This window comes from Ovis aries, chromosome 6 (genome assembly GCF_016772045.2).
Source record: "Ovis aries strain OAR_USU_Benz2616 breed Rambouillet chromosome 6, ARS-UI_Ramb_v3.0, whole genome shotgun sequence".
Lineage (NCBI taxonomy): Eukaryota > Metazoa > Chordata > Mammalia > Artiodactyla > Bovidae > Ovis > Ovis aries.
The window spans coordinates 104,287,329-104,309,784 of NC_056059.1; the positions used below are offsets into that span (position 1 = coordinate 104,287,329).

At 45.0% G+C, this 22,456-nt stretch overlaps 1 protein-coding gene and 1 non-coding gene across 6 annotated transcripts in view; both read left to right on the plus strand.

Annotated features, from left to right (window-relative positions):
* EVC2 (EvC ciliary complex subunit 2) overlaps positions 1-22,456 on the plus strand; it is a 163,413-nt gene that overhangs the window by 80,432 nt on the left and 60,525 nt on the right. For all 5 annotated transcript variants that reach the window (XR_009601162.1, XR_009601163.1, XR_009601164.1 and 2 more), the window contains exons 10-14: positions 676-1,000; positions 7,566-7,805; positions 10,605-10,780; positions 13,548-13,707; positions 21,044-21,498. Coding sequence is in view for 2 of the 5 variants with exons in the window: in XM_042251640.2 (XP_042107574.1) it covers positions 676-1,000; positions 7,566-7,805; positions 10,605-10,780; positions 13,548-13,707; positions 21,044-21,498 (1,356 nt within the window). In the remaining 3 variants the exon portion in view is untranslated. The remainder of the gene's footprint in view (positions 1-675; positions 1,001-7,565; positions 7,806-10,604; positions 10,781-13,547; positions 13,708-21,043; positions 21,499-22,456) is intronic.
* On the plus strand, positions 19,670-19,772 carry LOC114115497 (U6 spliceosomal RNA). Its single transcript, XR_006060270.1, has one exon. It is a non-coding gene; the product is annotated as a U6 spliceosomal RNA (small nuclear RNA).

Sequence of the window (22,456 nt, forward strand, 5' to 3'; positions counted from 1 at the left end):
GTTGTCGCAATCAAGTTTCAGAATCTGAGACCCTGTGAAGTATCTCACAATATTTCTGGAGTAGACTTCATTTTTAGAGCAGTTTTAGATTTACATAAAAACTGAGAATATAGTACAGAGAGTTTGTACATACCCTGTACTCAGATTCCCCTATTATTAAAATTTCCATTCCTATGGTACACTTGTTAAAAATAATGAACCAATACTGTTACTTTATTATTAATTAAGCTCTATTTAGATTCCCCTAATTTTTCACGTCCTTTTTATATTTCAGGATTCCATACAGGATACCAGGTTACATTTAGTTGGCACACCTATAAATTAATTTTTAATTGGAAAAAAGTAAACTTTAATTCTGAAATCCTCCAAATATTTAACCATTTTCTCTTAGTCTTGTTGATGTTGTTGATTTATGGCTTGTTGAGAAAGACCATGACTTATATTAGTTATATTCCATGTCATTTCCAACATTGTTGGAATTTTATTAAGTAAGATTCTGCTGCTTTATTCACTGTCCTTTTGTAACTGGTTGGAGTGGAAGAAGGGAAAAGGAGAGAAAAGGAAAAAAGAAAGACCTTGCCCACAAATAATTGAAAAACCTCAGCGCTCTGAGGGACCTTTGGTTTCTGTTGCAATTTTATGTAATGGAATTCCCTTGACCTCTGTGTTTCCCAGGTTGGAAATTGCAACCCTGAATCGGGCAGACTCAGATCTGGAAGCTTGTCGAACTCAAATCAGCAAAGATATCATTGCTCTTCTGCTGAAAAATCTGACCAGCAGTGGCCAGCTCTCCCCTCAGGTGGAGAGGAGGATGGGCGCTGTGTTTAAAAAGCAGTTTCTGTTGCTGGAGAAAGAAATTCAAGAGGAGTATGATCGGAAGATGGTGGCTCTGACGGCTGAGTGTGACCTGGAAACAAGGAAGAAGACAGAAAGCCAGTACCAGAGGGAGATGGCAGCCTTGGAGGAAGCAGAAGAGGTGCTGAAACGTGTCAGTGAGCGGGTAAGGCAGCTTTGAGAGAGAGGCTTTCTTTTGCCTCCCTCCTTCCTCTTAGGGATTCATCATTTACCCATCCATCCCTTTTATCCATCCATCTGTCCATCCATTCTCCCCACCTGCCAACCCTTCCATCTATCCCATCTACTCATTCATCCATGCATTTATTCACTCACGGCTCATCCATGCTTCTGTCCATCCAACTCCCAACCCATCCATCCATCCACCTACCACCGTTCTATCTACTTGTCCATCTACACATCCATCCATCCATCCATCCATCCATCCATCTATCCAACCACCCAGAATTCATTTGGAAAGCATTTACTGATCACTGCTGTCTAGGCAGCGAAGGTGCAGAGAACATCGAGACATGGTTCTTGCTAATGAAGGATCCTCACGTATGACAAGTATGACTTCATTCAGCTGTGTTATAACAGAGGCACGTTCAAGTGTCGTGGAAGGCAATGGGGCAAGTAGAAAGGCTTCATTCTGGGAAAGCATAGCTCAGGGGGCTGTGATGTCAGTGCATGCGTGTCCGTCTGGATTGCACTGTACTACATCATGGTTCTCTCTCCAGCATGGGCTCTGGAACCAGACAAGCCTAGACTCCCCTCTGCTCTTGAAGGCCCTGATTAGCTTCTGTAAGTCTATGAATCAAGGGCAAGGGCACCAGCCTCTCTGAGTGGCCGGGAGAAGTAATGCAGGAAAGGCGTCCCCTGGTCTGGGCTACAGAAGGCTCTCCTGCACAGTACGGGACCTGGGAGTTCTGATCCGTCAGCCTTCCCAGGGCCGGCCTCTGTTGATCAGAGACCAGCTCTCATTTTTTTAGAATGTCAGTTGCTATCTTGAAAGGAATCATGCCAGTGTGTTTTTTTCCCAAGTGTACCAAATCCAGCCTGACTTTTTCCTTCCTTCATGAAAGAGATGGCTGGTTGGCTCTAGTGACTTGAGCCCACATATCCTGATCCATCGGTGGGGGTGGGGGGGCAGGGAGGTGTCTAACATCTACTTAGGAACAAGCTTCTCGACTCCTAATGTCCATTCCCCAGACTGGCGGCTGTGCACAGAATTCCCCAGGAGTGAGGCGAGCTCTTGGGGTGACGCGTCCTGGCTCTCACATGGTCACCTGTGGTCAGACCGTGGACCGGGCAGTGAAGAAGAGAGGGGTGATTTATGCTATCTCGCTCCCGCCCACTCCCCTGCAACTGGGGTCCCTTCACTTCAACACCCATCTCATTTTAGGGATAAGAAAATAAGTGTGACTTATCCTCTCTTTGGCTCCTGTATGAATTTCCTGCAGCCACTATAACAAATGACCACAGACGTAGTGACTTAGAACCGTTCACAGAAATTCATTCTCTCACAGTTCTGGAGGCCAGAAGTCCAAAATCACGGTGTCAGCTGGATGTGCCCACTCTGAAATCTCTTGGGGAGAAATCCCCCCTACCCCCGCCTCTTCCAAATTCTGGTGGCTCCAGGCATTCCTTGAAGGCTTGTGGCACAGCCCTCCAATCTTAAGCTCTGTCTTCACATGGCCCCTTGACCCTGTCACCTGCTCTTCTATCTCTTATAAGGACACTCATCTTTTGATATAGGACCAAATAATCTAGGATGACCTCATGAGATCTTTAAGTATATCTGCAAAGACCCTGCTTTCAAGGAAGACCACGTTCATCAGGTGCTGGAGTCGGAAGGTGGATGTGTCTTTCTAAGGAGGGGCACTGTTGAGCTCGCTGAGGCTCCCCTAGCTGACTGCACTCTCTGATCTCCATCCGTGACTTTACAGGTCAGGACCGAGTTTCCTTGAGCTCAGCACTTAAAAAGAATGCATTACACACAGTTAGTGATTCAGTCCCAAACAACCTCATTCTCTCTCTCTCTCATTTCCTAAATTTGTTCGAATTTTTTTTTCTGATAAAAATAATATGCGTTCAATAACGAAGGCTTGAGAAGGACTGGAAAGCAGAGATCAGCAAGCTGGGACCCAGGAGTCCAATCCTGCCTGGCCTTTTTCTGTCTGACCCTTGAGAACGGTTTCTTCATTTTTAAAGAATTACAAAAAATAAAAAACAAAACAAACAAACAAAAAGAATATGTGGCAGAGACCCGATGTGTCCTGCAAAGCCTAAAATATTTATCTTGTTCTTTACTGAAAGCTTGCCAACTCCAGCTCCACAGCATAAAAAGAACTCCTCCCCTCCAAAAAAAAAAAAAAAAAATTGAAACTCATCTGACAGCTCAACAGCAGACCAATATTCGTTCAGCCTGTTTGTTGAGTTCTACTGTGTCTCAGCCTGGAGATATAGCTATGCTAAAGGGCCCCCACTCCTGTCCTAGGATTTCAGCTTAAGCCGTTTGCTTTAAATGTATTTTCTTATTTGAGTGAAGTTTATGCAGTTCATTAACAGTATATCATGCTTGTTTCCACTCACCATCACAGTACAGTTTCTGATTTCATGAAATGCTCTCACGCTTAGTTAGCATTCGCTGTGGGCCAAGAATTGTTCTAAGCTCATCACCTGGACCTTCTCTTCAAATATTCACACTCACTCAGGGAGGTGGAAATTGATAGGATCCCATGTTTATAGGGAAGGAATCAGATGGAGAGAAGGTCACCTGCCGTAGGACAGGTGGGTGGACCAAGATTGACGCAGGCAGCTCATCCCAGCAACTGCACCTCACGGCCGCCCGGGGCGATGCAGTTTTAAGTGTTGGCTCATTATTTACACTGGCTGTTGGGAGCATTGAGAAGGCGAGACACACAGTGTCTTCCTGCTTTGTCCATGCAGGGGCCAATGGGAGGGGACTATCCCTCTGGATCTCCCAGGCCACCTTGTGCAGAGACCAGTCTCTTTATTTAAGCCATTCTGCTTCCAAAAATACCATCTGAAGGGCAAAAGGTAATAGAGCTATTTCCCTTCCAGTCTGTTCAAACCATTCCATCTTAGAAAACTATTGACGACCTTGTACTTATCTGTTCATTTATTATAGTCACCTTTAAGTAAAAACGCATGAAAATATATCAGTCATATTATTCCTCCAAAAATTTGCTTAAAAAAAAAAAACAAAATGGGCAGTATCCGTTTTCTTGAGTAGTTTAGGAATTCCAATAATTAGTATAGCAATGAATTCTGTTCACATTGAAAGGCCTGCTGCTGCTGCTACTGCTAAGTCGCTTCAGTCGTGTCCAACTCTGTGCGACCCCATAGACAGCAGCCCACCAGGCTCCCCCGTCCCTGGGATGCTCCGGGCAAGAACACTGGAGTGGGTTGCCATTTCCTTCTCCAGTGCATCAAAGTGAAAAGTGAAAGTGAAGTTGCTCAGTCATGTCCGACTCTTAGTGACCCCATGGACTGCAGCCCACCAGGCTCCTCGGTCCATGGGATTTTCCAGGCGAGAGTACTAGAGTAGGGTGCCATTGCCGTCTCCAATTGAAAGGCCTATGTAATCCCAAAGAGTTTTCAAAGCATTTCTCCAGGGAGAGGCTCTTGGGAGGTCAGTGCTGACCATGGACTCAGCGCGGGTGGCTTAGGTTTAGATCTCACTCTGCTCCTCCAGGGGCATTGTTCAGGCTCCCTGGGTCTTGGTTTCCCCATCCTTACACTGGGGATAATGATGATGCCTGTCTTATAGGACAGTTAATATTAATGCTTGTGTAGGACTTAGACCAGAACTTGGCACCGTGGGCCCTGCTCTATACAGTGTTTATCATGTTGCGTTATTTCGTGTAACTTTAAAGAAGCCCATGGCGTAAAACAGTCAGCCTATGAAGTCTTTTCAGTTTGAGCTGGGGAAGCGGAAGCCCAGAGGGGAAGTGACTTGCCCAGCTTCCTGCAAGCAGCCACTGGCCGTTCAGGGTATGTGCTGTGTACCAGGACTCTCTTCCAGATCTGCTAGCTTCCCAGATGCTTGGAGAAGAGGCAGCGCCAGCACCACCTGCCCTGAGCTCCCTGAGGTCTCCTAACTCCTCTATGTGTGTGCTTAAGGAAGAAATGCCTTCCGTGCAAGAACTCTTACACTCTAACCACCCCTGGTAGATTTACTTCTATAAGACATTTTTACAATTTGCCCAGCCTGCTAAATTGAGTACAGGGAGTGTCATTTAGTACAGTCATAATTTCTGGATACAGTGTCACATTTTTGATGATGTAGTTCAACTCAGTTCAGTCACTGGGTCATGTCCGACTCTTTGTTGACCCCATGGACCACAGCACAGCAGGCTTCCTTCCCTGTCCATCACCAACTCCCAGAGCTTGCTCAAACTCATGTCCATAGAGTCGATGGTGCCATCCAACCATCTCATCCTCTATTGTCCCCTTCTCCTCCTGCCTTCAATCTTTCCCAGCATCAGGTTCTTTTCCAATGAGTCAGTTCTTCAAATCAGGTGGCCGAAGTATTGGAGCTTCAGCTTTAGCATCAGTCCTTCCAATGAATATTCAGGACTGATTTCCTTTAGAATTGACTGGTTGGATCTCCTTGCAGTCTAAGAGACTCTCAAGAGTCTTCTTCAACACCACAGTTCAAAAGGATCAATTCTTCAGCCCTCAGCTTTCTTTATGATCCAACTCTCACATTCATACATGACTACTGGAAAAACCATAGCTTTGACTAGACAGACGATTGTCGGTAAAGTCGAGTCTCTGCTTTTTAATATACTGTCTAGGTTGGTCATAGCTTTTCTTCCAAGAAGCAAGCGTCTTTTAATTTCATGGCTGCAGTCACCACCTGCAGTGATTTTGGAGCCCAAGAAAATAAAGTCTGTCACTGTTTCCATTGTCTCCCCATCTTGATGGTGTAGAGTCAGTGTAAATAGCAGTTGCTAGAATAGCCTGGCCCAGGCCTGTGATTCTTGAGCTAGGATTGAAGTGCCCTGTCCTGGTCCATGTCCCCCAATCCCTCCATGCATGTTGCTTTTTCAGGCATTTGAAGCCAAAGGATAAACATGCCTCATTTATCTGAAAAGTCTATTTTAGTGAAAAGTTCAGTAGGGAGTTGTGGTGAATGACTACTATATTAATGTGTCTTTAAAAATGCACATATGTTGCCAGTTTTTAAAATATAAAATTTTGGATGAAAACCCAGACTTTCAGCTTCTCTTTAAAAAAAAAAAACGGGAAGATGTGGCCACACCAAGTACATAGTCCTGCGGAGCCTTCCTTGGTGGGTTGAAGTGGCTGGCCCTGTAGGCAGGGCTTTCTGTCTCCACCTTGCCCCACTCCCCACCACTCTAGTGTGTCCCATGCCAGGCCACTTCGCATGACCTCTCCTGGTTGGCAGGCCTGGGAAGGGGTGTCCTTTGCGTTAGACTTTAGTCTCTCATCTGTGCCACAGGAGAACTGAACTGGAGCAGGGGATGAACACATTTCTGTGGCTCATGGGACTGACAGTCCCATCATCTTCAAAGTTTATGTCCCTTGAAAAGGAGGGGATTCATGTGATGTCTATACCAGGGGCCAGGGATCTTGGGGTCTTCTTAGAATTCTGCCCTTGCAGGTGGGATTACTAACACGCCCTCCTGCAGCATGAGTCTCTGAGATGATGGGAGTGCAGATGCATCAGGAACTCAGTGAAAGTGTGTCCCCTGCCTTCTCTCTGGACCATGGAAAGTGCAGGCATCCCAGAAGCCACTTCTTACTTCCTCTTTGCCTCCATTTTACACAAATGATCTCAGCTTGGGCCTTATCACTGGTATTTTTCTCTTCAACCAAGTTAAAAATGAAAGATGATGGAAATAAGCTTGAGAGGCCTAACAGCACAGTCCATTGATGTTTCCATTTTGTGGGCTATTTTCAGGCAGTTTGATTTGAAGATTTCCACACTTATGAATTTTCTTCTTTGAGATGGTTCTGTGTATGTGTGTATACACGTGTGTGTTCCATGTGTGTGCACACATGTGCTTGCATCTGCATGTATGTGTGTGTTAAGTGTATTGCCCTGTGTGCTTATGTGTGTACCTGTATCTTCGTGCATGTATGTGCACTGTTTGTTGCTGTGTGCATTTATATGCACTGGGTGTGTGCATGTGTAACATGCATGTGTGCTGTGTGTATGTGTGTGTACATGTGTGTGCATGTGTGTGCTTCTTTGTGTATTTGTATGTGCATTATTGCTATGTGCATTTATGTGCACTGTGCATGTGTGTGTTGATGGCGCATGTGCGTGTCCTGTGTGTACGTGTGTATCGTGTGTGTGCCTGTGTGTGCATGTCTATGCATTATTTTGGGTGTGTTTACGTGCACTATGCATGTGTATATGCATGTGTGTGTGTTGGCGCTGCATGTACATGTGCTGTGTGTACATGTGTATGTAACTTCACATGCGTGTGCGTTTTTCTATGTGCATCAATGTCCAATGTGCACATGTATGCTGATGGTGCATGCATGTGTCCTGTGTGTACATGTGTGTGCCTGTATGAGTGTGCATGTATATATATGCATTATTGCCGGGTGCATTCATGTGCATTGTGCTTGTGTGTTGGGACATGTGTGTGCCTGCATGTTGCGTGCATGTGCCTGTACACACCTGGCTGGTGTGTCACCCCCCCACGCACTCCCTCTTTTCTCCACAGTCTGCCGTCGAGTGCAGCAGCCTCCTGCGGACCCTCCACGGCCTGGAGCAGGAACACCTGAGGAGGTCGCTCGCTCTGCAGCAGGAGGAGGACTTTGCCAAGGCCCACAGGCAGCTGGCCATTTTCCAGAGGAATGAACTGCACAACATCTTTTTTACCCAGATAAAAAGTGCTATTTCCAAAGGAGAGCTGAAGCCAGAGGCAGCAAAAATGCTGCTGCAAGATTACTCTAAAATACAGGTAATGCCTCAAATGAGGCTCCCTCTGATGGAGGAGTCATTTTCCTGAACTGTTTCACTAAATGTCTCCTCTCCCCGAGTTAAGTCCCGTCTCTTCTTTTGTGCTGGGTTCCAGTGAAGTAACCCCGTCTTCCTTCCACCTCTTGATGTAGAGGGTGACTTTCCAGTAAGCAGGTCAAATGAATGGTGGCTTGAAGCACAGGCCCTGGACTTAGCTCACCTGGACCTGAATTCTAGTTCCACCACCTGTCAGCTCTGTCAACTAAAGCAAACTGCCAAGTGTCTCTGGGTCTCAGTTGCCTTATCTGTAAAATGGAAGTAATAGAGTCCCCATACTAAAAGTGGTATGATGCAGATTTAATCAAATTCACAGAAAGCCAGTGCTTGGCACAATATATGTTTAATATACATAGCAGTTAGAAATATATAAGTGCCTATATGTACGTGTGTGTGCACATGTGTGGTGATGTGTACCTAGGGCTTATGATCTCTGTCTTCATAGGCTTGGGTGAATTTGTGGGTGTTTGTGCATGGAAGCTTGAGTGTCATTAATCCAGACAGAATGAATTCCTAGATGACTGTGCAAATACTGGATTGGCCAAAAAGTTCATCTAGGTTTTTCTGTAACATTTTAAGCCAAACGAATTTTTTGGCCAAACCTATTGTTTATATGAGACTGTCAATATTTTTACGAGGCCTGCCTAAGGTCTTTTACCTGCACCTGTATGTGTGTGCTTAGTCACTCAGTCATGTCTGACTCTTTGTGACTCCATGGACTGCAGCCCGCCAGGCTCCTCTGTCCATGGAGATTCTTCAGGCAAGAATACTGGAGTGGGTTATCATGCCCTCCTCCAGGGGGATCTTCCCAACCCAGGGATGGAACCCAGGTCTCCTGCACTGCAGGCGGATTCTTTACTGTCTGAGCCACCAGGGAAGCCCTGTATACACAGAATGAGATCACTGGTGTGCAGTAACACACCGGAGTTCTGGTTCTGACTCAGGCCCTGTGAGTAAGGGTTGTGATAGAGCAGAGCCATCCCAGGAGGAGACCAGGTGGCCCTCGTGAGCCTTCTCTGGGAAGCGAGGACCCTTCTCTGAAGGTGCTGGACATCTGAGCATGAAGAGAACTAGCCAGCCTCTCCTTTTTCCTCTTGGTTTTTCTGACTAAAACTTTAGGAGAGTAAATAAACTCCTGGGTAGATATTCAGACCCTAGAGCATCTCTTAGGGATGAACAGACTTTGGACTTTGCTGCCAGTTTACTTACTCCTCATGATGAGCTGTGTCTGACTCTCCATGTCGGAAAGTACATGTTTTATTGTTCATAAGACTGGGGACAGAAAAGCAACAGCTGTGGCAATAGTGCCATGGCACAGACACGTTGGTATCTGAGGACCCCGACTCTGAGCTTCCCGACATCAAGGGCTCAGATCAGCCGACTCACGGGATCCAGCTCCGTGGAGGATGGAAATATCATCTCAGCGTTCCTGCTGTGTTGACTCTGCTGCCAAGAACTCTTAGGGAAAAGCTGGCCTTTGGACACATCCCGCTGACCATTCCACTCTTCACTGTCTGGAGAGTGCAAATCCTCAGGTGTTGGACCTGGAAAGATTAAAGCTTTTGTGTGGAAAGGGGACTGTCCAGGGCCTTGTATGTTTCTTTTTGAAGAAGACATTGAACCTCCGAGTAACCCATTGCATGGACAGTATTTCACCAGGTGGAAAAGAGACAGCAGAGCCAGTCTGTGGGATTATACACTAAGGCTGATGTTTTAATTACTGCAGGTCTCATTTCTGCTGATTGAATTACGGTGCTACTGGTTGAAGCTCGATTTGCGAGACAGCCTCTACTGAGCTAGAGCACAGGCCCAGGAATTAGATGGCTGAGGTTCAAAGCCTTGCTCAGTCGTTTACCAGCTGTGTGGACTCAGTTTCCTCATCTGTGAAATGGGAATAATAGAATCCTCTCCCTGGATTAAGTTTGAAAAGATGAGAAACACTCTGGGTCCAGTGCCAGGCCCAGAAAAAGCACCCAGTGTGTTTTAGGCTATTATTACTCTTGTGTGCTTGCTTGGGTTTTTATGCATTCTGTAAATTCTAAGAACTTCTTGCTACTCTGACCAGACTCATCTCATGTGCTCGGTGAATGTGGGGGTGCTGGGGTCAGAGCCAGTGACGATTTATCCCAGAACTTCAGCACCTGACGTAGTGCTGTGTTTGGGGAACTTCAGAGGTGTGACTGCATGTGGGTGAAGGACACCTGAGTGAAATATACATTTCATTCCTAAGACAGCAAAATTGTTTTGATAAGACTTTACCATCCAGGTCTTGAATGCACTTTTCAAAGCCCTTTCTTTTTTTTATAATTTATCTTTGAAATTTATTTTTAATTGGAGGATAGTTACTTTACAATGTTATGTTAGTTTCTGCTATACAGCAATCAGCTATAAGTATGTATATATGTATGTATATATATATGTATATATATGTGTATATATATATATATATATATATATATATATTCTCCTCCCTCTTGAGCCTCCCTCCCACCCGTCCCTTCCCACCCCTCTAGTCATCACAGAACACCAAGTTGAGCTCCCTGAGGTATACAGCAGTTTCCCTTTCCTATTAGTATGTACTTTCCTCTAAGCCTTTGTTCAGGGCTGGGAATTTAAGGTATTCATCTCGGGGCTTCTATTTCTGTGTATTTTCTTCAGAAAGGAAAAGTAATATTTTAAATAACTAGAAAGAATTTTCTCAAAATTTTAATTAGGCATGTTTTCTCGATTTTCTTTTAAACAGGAGAGTGTCGAAGAGTTAATGGACTTTTTCCAGGCTAGTAAGAGATATCATCTCAGCAAAAGATTCGGCCACAGGGAGTACCTGGTCCAGAATATCCAGTCGTCAGAGACCCGTGTGCAAGGCCTGCTGAGCACTGCGTCTGCTCAGCTAACCCTCCTCATCCAGAAACATGAGAGGTAAGACTCCTGAACCACCCCATGTAACGCAGATAAACAGCCTTCCTCCAACATTCCTCGTAGAGACCATCTGCTGCTACTGCTGCTAAGTCGCTTCAGTTGTATCTGACCCTTTGTGACCCCATGGACTGTACCCGCCAGACTTCTCTGTCCATAGGATTCTCCAGGCAAGAGTACTGGAGTGGTATGCCATGCCTTCCTCCAGGAGATCTTCCCGACCCAGGGATGAAACTCACATCTCTTAATCTCCTGCATTGGCAGGTGGGTTCCTAACCACTAACACCTCCTGGGAAGCCCTAGAGACCATCTACTTCTGTTCATTCATCGAATGCACTGGCTACTTGACTTATTTCTTGAGAATTCTCTAGCTAGAAGAATCCTTTGCATGATAGAATATTTAAAATATAGTCAGTAGTCGAGATGACTTTACAATGAGCCAACATGTTCCCATCATCAACTTCAGTAGGTACCAACTTGTGGCCAATCTTGATGTAGCTGCTCATCCTGACCCTGAGTCATTTTAAAGCAAATCCCCAGCATTTCATTGAGGCATCAGTGGTGGAGGCCTAGAGGCACTGGATGGTCAGGACAGCCTGCTTCTCCTTGAGCTCCAGCGCACTGCTGGCTCTTGCATTCACCTTTGTTTTTTGTGTTTTGGGGATTTTTTTTAACTGAATTATAGTTGATGTACAGTGTTGTGTTAATTTTAGGTGTACAGCACACTGATTCAGTTATACATGTAAATGAGTGTATGTGTGTGTATATATATATATATTCTTTTTCAGAATCTTTTTTTATTGAATTTTTATTTTTTTTAATATAAATCTATTTATTTTAATTGGAGGTTAATTACTTACCAATATAAGTTATTACAAAATATTGAATATAGTTCCCTGTGTTATACAGTAGGTCCTTGTTGGTTATTTATTTTATATATAGTGGTATGTATATGTTTATCCCAACTTCCTAATGTATCCCTCCTCTCCTCCCCACTTTGGTAATCATAATTTTATTTTCTATATCTGTGAGGCTTTTTCTTTTTGTAAATAAGTCCATTTGCATCTTGTTTTTTTAAGACTCCACATGTAAGCACTGTCACATGATATTTGTCTTTCTCTGACTTACTTCACTTAGTATGCTAATCTCTGGCTACATCCTAGTTTCTGCAAATGGCATTGTCTGCATTATTTCCTTCTGTTTATGGCTGAGTAAGATTCCATTGTATACGTGTATGTATATACCACATCTTTATCCATTCATCTGTCAATGGACATTTAGGTTGCTTCCAAGTCTTGACCTTTGGAATTAAGTATATACACATAGATGCTTATCTTGGATTCTGGGTATTTTTTCTCAGCAACTTTGGGGTACCATGAGGCCAGGTAAATGGTGTTAATCACTGTAGCTTCTAGCCCCTTGACAGCATTTCTTCTCAGCTAGTCTTTGAGACTCATGAGTGTCACCAATGAAATTTATTCTTTGTAAGTTACAAGCTCTAAAATGAATAGGGCCATGATGATTAGGTTGGTTTTCTTAGGACAACCATGGTTTTGTGATTGGTTCTACTATCTAGCTAATTGTATTAGGACTTTCCAGCTCTCTTGCCATCTTTAATGAGGATTCTGTAAAGTGCAAATTATATGAACACTTCCCACCTAAAGATGCTAATGAATTTGTCACTGCAGTGGATTTGACATTCCTGATTCATTTTCACTCTAGTGAAAGAAGCAGCTCTTTGCCTTGAGCAGAAGCTCCAGACAGCTGGTTGTACTGTTGGGAGCAGTTTCCAGGGAAGTATATTACCTCTGATTTTTAAATCCTATTTTAGTAGGTTGGCACAGATATATTTCTGAAATGTGTATCTATCGTTCATTCAGGAAGCTTCCATGGAGAATTTACTGTGTGCCAAGCAGGGGCTTCGACCAGGGGTGCAAACAGACTGGAAACAGTAGTGGTAATATTGACAGCATCTGGAAAAACAGATCCAGTGAGATATGTTTGAGGAATTGGCTCACATGGCTTGGAGGCTGAGAAGTCCTCTCCATCTATAAGCTGGAGGCACAGGAAAGCCAGTGGTGCAATTCAGCCAAAGGCCTGAGAACTGGGGAAATCCCAGTCTTAGAGAAGGAGATGAGATGAGATGTCCCAGTTGAACAGCAAGGCAGGAAAAAAGGGGAGAATTTCTTATTCCTCCACTTTTTATTCTATTCAGGCCCTCAGTGGACTGGGTGATGCCCACCCACACTGGGGAGAGTCAATCTGCTTTATTGAGCCTACCCATTCAAATGCTAATCTCACAAGAAAACATCCTCACAAAGATACTCAAGCATGATCCTTGATGTGGGCACCCTGGCCAGTCTATCTGATACACAGAGTTAATCCTCACACTGAGCTTTCCCTGATTTATCTCTTGGACTTTGCTTGTTCCATTCATGTCACCAGGAGGTCCTAGTCCATCATTTCCTCCTGGAAGATTCTATTTGTTCCACTGTGGTCCTCTTGAATGTTACGTTCTCCAAAAACTCTTCCCCAGTTTCTGCCCTAACAGGTGATGTCTCTTGTGATGTTGAGCTTCCTCTACATGCCTCTAAAAAAGATGATCTTTCCCTTCCTGCAGTTTAGTAATGTCTTAGCTGCCCGTTCTGATGATAGAGATTTCTCAGATACAAACCAAACTAATATGGAGATAAACACTCATCAACAGCACATTCAAGCTGCAGGTGAGTTTGGACAGTACATCAACTAACTCGGCATCTTTTTCATCTAGAGCAGGCTACTTGGATGAAGATCAGATGCAAGTACTCTTGGAGCGGGCTCAAACAGAAGTCTTTTCTATAAAACAGAAGTTGGACAATGACTTGAAGCAGGAAAAGAAAAAACTCCACCAAAAACTAATAATTAAGAGAAGACGAGAGATGCTGCAAAAGGTATATAAGGAATTATGACATTTATTTTTTGCATAATCATTGTGAACACCTACCAAGTGCCAGGTTCAGTGCCAGGCACTGCCATCAGAAGGCTAGGATCCGAAGGGTGACTGGACAGGCATCCTGAGGCACCATCTGCAGTTGATTGGTAGTGACTCTCTGGAATGCTGTCATAAGGCTTCGGTGGGTCCCATCCAGCTCAGCAAAGCTGAGGGTTGTCGTAGATTAGTAATGTCTGCCAGGACAAGAGAATAGCAGTGCTGGTTCCAGTGAATAATGACTGGCGGCTACTATAACGTTTATGGAGTGTTTACTTAGCATTGTGCTAAGTGTATTATGTATCTTACTTAATTGTTTTATTATCCCTGTGAGGTAGATACTACTATTTTCTGTCTTTTTTCTGATGAAGACATTGAACTTGAGAGGGCTTAAGTGTTGTGATCTGTTTGAGCTACTACAGAAAATAGTGTAGACTAGGTGGCTTATAAACAACAAAAATTGATAAGTCACAGTTCTGGAGGCTGGAAGTCCAAGATCAGGGTTCCCGCAAGGTCAAGTTCTGATGTAGACCCTCTTCAGGTTGCAGATGATAGACTCCTTGCTGGTGGAAGAAGTCAGAAGGGTGGAAGGCGAGGAGGGAGCTCTGTGGGTGGGTGTGGGGCCTCTTTTGCAAGGACACTAATTTCGTTCAGGGGGCTCCATCCTCATGCCCTAAGCTCCTTTCCAAAGCTTCCTCTCCTACATCCTCAGAACACATGTTAGGTTTCAACATCTGCATGTTGGGGGACCACAAGTGTTCATATTACAGCATTAAGTAATGAGGTCAAGATCACATGTTTAGTGGGACTGAGTTGTGGGACTGAGTCCAGGACTGTGTGACTTAGAGTCTCAGCCTTGCCCTTGATGCTAACCTGCTCAGCTGTTTGCCCACCTGGAGAGGGGCAAACACCCTGTGCTGTCTTCATGCTCCGGTAGCACAGAAGTCACCATCACCTGGGGAAGGCTGCACAGAGCACGTGCAGCTGAACCTGAGTCCTGGGGACAGGGAGCATCTGATGTGTGCAAGACAGGAAGGACACTGCAGGTGGTGGGCAGGCATCTTGTTCAAACATAAAGGATTCAGGCAAGGGTGCCCTGCTGTGTGTGGATCTCCAAGAACATGAGGATTGAGAGGGCAGGGGCTGGGGGAGGCATGGCCAGGACGCAGCACCTCTTCAAGGAAGGCAGTGTGCTGGGCTGACAGCTGACTTTCAGCCGAGGACGAGGGAATACTGAAGTGTCCCTGAACACTGAAGTTTTCAGGAAAATTGATCAAAAACTCAATCTCTGTGCACCAGTGCCGAATCAAATCTCAGAGACAGAGTTTTGGGTGAAATAGAAAAGCAAAGCTTTATTGCTTTGTCAGGAAAAGGAGGACACAGCAGGCCCTTGCCCTAAAAAACTGTGTCCCTACCTGGGAGGATTTGGTGAGGAGTTTTATAGCTATACCTTAAGGGCGGTACTGCTGATAAGGATCAGGGTGTGTGCAGGGCTTGCACTTCTTTAATCTGGCCTCAGGTGGTCTCTTGATAAGCAGGTTAACTGTCATCCTCTCTGAAATGAAGAATGCTAACATCTTCCATAGTCTTCCCTGGTGGCTCAGAGGTTAAAGCGTCTGCCTCCAATGCAGGAGACCCGGGTTCAATCCGATGCTGTTAAAGTGCTGCGCTCAAGATGCCAGCAAATCTGAAAAACTCAGCCGTGGTGACAGGACTGGAAAAGGTCTCTTTCCATTCCAATGCCCAAGAAGAGCAATGCCAAAGAATGTTCAAAATACCGCACAATTGCACTAATCTCACACTCTAGAAAAGTAATGCTCAAAATTCTCCAAGCCACACTTCAACAGTATGTGAACCGTGAACTTTCAGATGTTCAAACTGGGTTTAGAAAAGGCAGAGGAACCAGAGATCAAATGGCCAACATCTGTTGGGTCATACAAAAAGCAAGAGAGTTCCAGAAAAACATCTACTTCTGCTTTGTTGATTACTCCAAAGCCTTTGACTGTGTAGATCATAACAAACTGTGGAAAATTCTTCAAGAGATGGGAATACCAGACCACCTCACCTGCCTCTTGAGAAATCTGTATGCAGGTCAAGAAGCAACAGTTAGAACTGGACGTGGAACAACAACAGACTGGTTCTAAATCGGGAAAGGAGTACGTCAAGGCTGTATATTGTCACCCTGCTTATTTAACTTACATGCAGAATACATCATGTGAAATTCCAGGCTGGATGAAGCACATGCTGGATTCAAGATTGCTGGAAGAAATATGAATAACCTCAGATATGCAGATGACACCACCATTATGGCAGAAAGTGAAGAAGAACTAAAGAGCCTCTTGATGAAAGTGAAAGAGGAAAGTGAAAAAGATGGCTTAAAACTCAACATTCAGAAAACTAAGATCATGGCATCCGGTCCCATCACTTCATGGCAAATAGATGGGGAAACAGTGGAAACAGTGGCTGACTTTATGTTCTTGGGCTCCAAAATCACTGCAGATGGTGACTGCAGCTATGAAATTAAAAGACACTTGTGCCTTAGAAGAAAAGCTATGACCAACCTAGACAGCATATTAAAAAACAGAGACATGACTTTGCCAACAAAGGTCCATCTAGTCAAAGCCATGGTTTTTCCAGTAATCATGTATGGATATGAGAGTTGGACTATAAAGAAAGCTGAGCAGCGAAGAATTGATGCTTTTGAACTGTGGTGTTGGAGAGGACTGTTGAGAGTCCCTTGGACTGCAAGGAGATCCAACCAGTCAATCCTAAATGAAATCAGTTCCGAATATTCATTGGAAGGACTGATGTTGAAGCTGAAACTCCAATACTTTGGCCACCTGATTCGAAGAACTGACTCCTTGGAAAAGACCCTGATGCCGGGAAACATTGAAGGCAGGAGGAGAAGGGGATGACAGAGGATGAGATGGTTGGATGGCATCACGGACTTGATGGACATGAGTTGAGTAAGCCCTGGGAATTGGTGATGGATAGGGAGGCCTGGCATGCTGCAGTCCATAGGGTCGCAAAGAGTCGGACACAACTGAGCAACTGAACTGAACGTCTTCCATTAGTTGGGAGTTTCAGTTCTGCAGAAGAGCTCAAAGATACTGTTATATGTATCCCTTGAGGCAGAACCAGGACCCTGCCCTGTGGCTGCATTAGTGTTTCTTGACTGCTCCTCCCTGTCTCCAGTCCCCTCCATTCCCTGATTAGAAACTGTTTGAAAGTTTTCAGTGCCCAGGAGCCTCACAGGGTCCTGCTTGGTTTCAGAAGGAAGATCAGATTTGGAATTTAGGAAGCTCAATTGAGCAGCCTGTCAGATAGAATTGAAGGAGCCCTAAGGTACAGACCTATGGGAGGCTCTAGCACTTGACCAGATCAGAAGTGATGATGAGACCATGTCCTGAGCATGGGAGCAAGGACAGATTCAGGAGATATGAGATGTCAGGATGACATAGATGGCTGTCAGGATGACGTAGGTGGTACCATTCAGGAAGGAAAGGGAAGCAGAATAACTTAAATTGATTGATAGAAACTCTACTTTTATTACCGAATGTTGGGCCCAACAGGAAGCTGTGATTCTTATCTCAGCCATTGAACTCCAGCCCAACGTCAGCATTGCCTCATTTATCTCCATTGGCTCAAGGATCAAAGCAATGGAGTTGATACCCATATTTCTCTGATGGTCTGGCCTGGTTCAAGGTTAGGATCTGCAAGGATGGATGAACTGCAGAGATTCCAGTGATTTTCCATGAGCACAATTTCTCACAGTTGCTTTTGCTAAATCTTGTGAGTGCCACAGGGTTGGAATGCCACTCTGCAAAGGCAAAGGTTTGTGTTGTATCCTCAGCACTGAGGACATGTTGCAGGTTCTTAACCAGTATTTATAGGAGGAAGGAATTGACACTCTCAGGTCACCTGAACCCACGAACAAAAGATATGTTTGTGCAAAATAGAACCCAGACTATCTGCTGGGTACAACTCTTATAGGCTTTTCTTTTTATTTCTTCCATGTAATGAAAAGCTGGGTGTGCAACCCCATGGACTATACAGTCCATGGAATTCTCCAGGCCAGAATACTGGAGTGGGTAGCCTTTCCCGTCTCCAGGGGATCTTCCCAACCCAGGGATCGAACCCAGGTCTCCCACATTGCAGGGGGAATCTTTACCAGCTGAGCCACAGGGAAGCCCCATGGGTACACTATTATAAATAACACTGTGATTGACATCTCTGTGCATGTCAGCTTTTTTCTCATCACAACGCCTTTTATACCTTCTATTATTTCTTCCAGAAATATCCTTTTCCCATCCTCACTCGACTGAGGTATGACCTCACCCCTCAGGTCTCTCTTGGGTCTCCTTTATTTTTTAACGTTTTTAAAATTCATAGTAGCATAATTATAGCAAATATAATTACATTTGATGGTGGTTAGTCTTTTTTCTTTTCCATTATAGTTTATCACAGGATATTGTATGTAGTTCCCCATGCTATACAGAAGGACCTTGTTGTTTATCCATATAGATCTTCTTCTTTAAAAGCCCTCTGTGACCTCCTTATTTAAATTGTCTCTCATGGATCTCAGGGTTTTTTTCTCTGAGAATATCTTGATTTTCAGTTCCTATGTGCCTGGGATGTGGTAATAATAATAGCAGACATTCACTGATGCCTACTCTGCACCAGGCCCTTCTCTAAGAGCTACCTACACATTTTATCTGAGGCAAAACAAGAACTGCAGCCCAAGAGGCAGCATCTCTGATATCTCTGAGAGGCTGCTCCAAAGCAGCAGTGGGGGAAGGTCAGTATATAAGATTTTAGTGAAGAGGGAGTTCAGCACCATTAAGCACTCATTTTACAAAAGGTTTATTGTTATCATGAGGATCTGATGTCACCATGAAGGGATTTAGTGCTTCTCTAGACAGGAGGAGATGCACGGGTTGAGATAATAAAATCTGTTTCTAAAAACGCCCAACTATCTAAAGTCCTGTCCCACCAGATTCCCTGGAGCACAGAGTGTCTCACTCACCCTGAACTCCGTCAGGGATGTTGAAGTCAGCAGCCATAGCAGCATGGGCTTCAGTCTCCGTAGAGGCGAGTGGCAAATGCCTTTGTTGTTCAGTTGGCAATGTTCTTGCTAAGTGCCGATTTGTAGTTGACTCACGTCTTGAGCATCTCATTGACTCCTCACAGCTACTCTATGAAGTAGATTCTATTATTATTCTCTTCATAGTTTAGGCGCTGGACACACAGAGAGGGCTAGACGTTCATTTGGGTTAACTCAGCTTGTAAGTGGAAGAGCCAGGATTGGAACCCATGTGGTCTGCCTCTTGAGCTTTACCTACTCAATAAATACATGTTCAACAAAAGTCAAGCAAATGAAGTTTTCACTACATTTTCAGTTATTTTTAAAGTCACTTAGTCGTGTCCGACTCTTGTGACCCCATGGACCGTAGCCCGCAAGGTTCCTCTGTCCATGGGATTCTCCAGGCAAGAATACTGGAGTGGATTGCCATTTCCTTCTCCAAATTTTCTTTTTTGGGGGGGAACACGTATCAGCTTTATTAACTTACTTAAAAGCCATGAAACCTCAAACAAAAGAGGCAATGCTTAAAGTTCAGCTGGATGAAGCAAATTAAGCCTTTTCCTTTGCCTGGATCCTCACCATAAATCTTGCCTTTGAATTATCAAATTTCCCACCCCTTGCCTTAGGAATATTGTGATTAATATACACAGAGGCAGATTTTGTCTAGTCCAGGAGGTGAGAGCAAGAAAGAAAAAATACTGTTTGAGTGAAGAAGGTGGGAAAAAGATGCCCTGGATCCTTCTTTGAAACGCATAAAGATGATCACATTTTACTAAAGTTCAATCAAGTTATGTGCTATTCTCCTTTGGGGAGGATGTGTTAAGGAGATAGAGTCTTGTGGTTGCTTTGGCAGCACATACACTAAAATTGGAATGATGCAGAGAAGATTAGCATGGCCCCTGCATAAGGATGACATGCAAATTCATTCCATGTTTTTTTTTTTTTATAGCTGATTCACATTGTTGTACAGCAGAAACTAACACAGCACTGTAAAGCAATTATACTCCAATTTAAAAAAATTAGTCATTAATCCTGAACACCACGTACAATGAGAGTTACTGGTGTATTTAATCTACCACATTTCTAAAGCATACTATCACTCCAATTAATATAAATTTAAGCTAGCTATACTGGTTTGGGGCTTCCCAGGTAGTGCAGTGGTAAAGAACCCACCTGCCAGTGCAGGAGACGTAAGAGACCTGGGTTTGATCGCTGGTTTGGGAAGATCCCCTGGAGGAAGGAATGGCAGCCCCCTCCAGTATACTTGCCTGCAGAATCCCATGGACAGAGGAGTCTGGCGGGCTACGGTCTTTAGGGTCACAAAGAGCTGGACACGACTGAAGCGACTTCACGCACATGTGCACACACACTGCCTTTTCCAAAGTTAATGTACTCATAAGGAAATCTTGAGAACTTTAGTGAAGTCACCTTTCCACAGCCCCTGGTGCTAATCCCAGAGGTCAAAGAATTGTTTTGATTGAGAAAAACACAAACATAACCAAAGAAAAAATGACTGAGGCAAGAGGAAAAAAAAGAATCTTAATAGAAACATCCTCTCTTGTTGTTTAAGGCTTGACTGTGGGGAGAAATCAATAGTCCTTCCAACTCTGAACACACTCTTGAAGTATTTCTCTCCTGTTGGCCTATTTGCAGAAAAATGTATTTGCTTTTCCTTTTATTTCTTCTAGTATCTACAATAATTTTTAAATTTTTAATTGAGGATAATTGCTTTACAAAGTTGTGTTGGTTTTTGCTGTACAAAAAAGCGATTCAGCCATAAGTGTGTGTGTATATAAACATATGCCTTCTTCCCCCACACCCCAGCCTGCCTCTCTAGGTCAGCCTCGAGGGCCAGGCTGGGCTCCCTGTGCTGCACAGCAGGTTCCTGCTGGCTGTCTGTTTTACACATGGTGGTGTGTATATGTCAGTGCTACACTCTCAACTTAGCTGGTTTTAGAAGAGCAAAGCACTCATTCAAAGTAACCGTTCGGTGGTTCCTTTCTCCTCTGCTGCTGTCATACTTTGGCTGTCTCCATTGGTCTTTGAGAACATCAGTTCCTTTTTTTAAAGAATAATTTGCCAAATGTGCAATAGTTGGGGAAAGGGCTGTTGATGTTCTGTGCCTCCTGCGACTATATCCCAAAGTGTTTTCTTGAGGGCTGTAGCAGCCAAGCCCCGCCCCCCTGCTAATTGTCCTCTCTGGAATTGCTGGCAGCACAAGGAACAGCGGAGGGAGCAGCTGTCCATCGCTGAAGCCTCCGGGGCCGCTGAGGATGCCAGCCAGTACCTGGGCCAGTGGCGGGGCCTGATGGCCGAGCACAGCGCCGCCCTGGAGGAGCTGCAGGAGCGCCTGGACCAGGCTGCCCTGGACGAGCTCAGGGCCTTGACTCTCTCACTGTCCGAGAAAGCCACGGAGGAGCTGCGGCGCCTGCAGAACTCAGGGATGACTCAGGAGCTGCTCAAGCGTGGGGTGCCCTGGCTCTTCCTGCAGCAGATCCTGGAGGAGCACGGCAGGGACCTGGCGGCCCGGGCCGAGCGGCTGGAGGGCGAGGAGAGGGACCGGGGCCAGGAGGGCGTCCAGAGTGTGAGGCAGAGACTGAAGGACGACGCGCTGGAGGCCTCCACGGAGGAGCAGGCGGAGCTGAGACACTGGGAGCACTTGATCTTCACGTGAGTCTTAATCCCTGTGTGTCGCCCCTCCTCCTCTGTTCCCATTGGTGGGGGAGGGATTCCACCTGCTGGTTATGGGCATAGCCAGACACATGACACCTGATCCTGAGACTGAGATTTAATGTGGCCCAAAGAGGGGCTTTGGCCACCTGATGCGAAGAACTGACCCATTTGAAAAGACCCTGATGCTGGGAAAGATTGAAGGCGGGAGGAGAAGGGGGCGACAGAGGATGAGATGGTTGCATGGCATCACCAACTCAATGGACATGAGTTTGAGTAAACTCCAGGAGTTGGTGATGGACAGGGAGGCCTGGTGTGCTGCAGTCCATGGGGGTCGTAAAGAGTCAGACATGACTGAGCGACTGAACTGAACTAAAATAAAGAGGGGCTTTGGTTGTATGATAGATGCCAGCAAAGCTTTGGCAGCTATTCGGGGCTGGTACATCAGACTGGAAACTGGAGGAGCCTCAAACACCACCCACATGGGGCAACAGAAAGGAATGAAATGTGGGCAGTGTAGACCAAAAATCTGGGTTTAAATCCCAGCACCAGCACCAGCTGTCTGAGTGTAGACAAGTTACTTAACCTCCTTGAGCCTCATCTTTCTTGTCTGTGGAATGGGATGACAATGCTCTGTCATTTATGGTGCGTTGAGTAGCACATGATACTATTGGGTTGTTAGAAAGTGAAGAAAGCATTTTATAAGAAGTCAGGAGGTGAATTTTCTAGTTCTGATTCCATCACTCAGTGATACTATCAAGGATTCAGCCCTCAACATCTTTAGCTCTGCTATACTCAGTGTGCTGCCTTGATCCTTGGGCTCATCTCTTCATGGTTTCATGATGGCTGCTGCAGCTCCAGGTGTCACACACATCATCTCTTTCTAACATCTGTGGCATTGATCTTCCCTATCCTATTGGGCAGGACTACATCATAAGTCCATGCCAAACTGTTCACC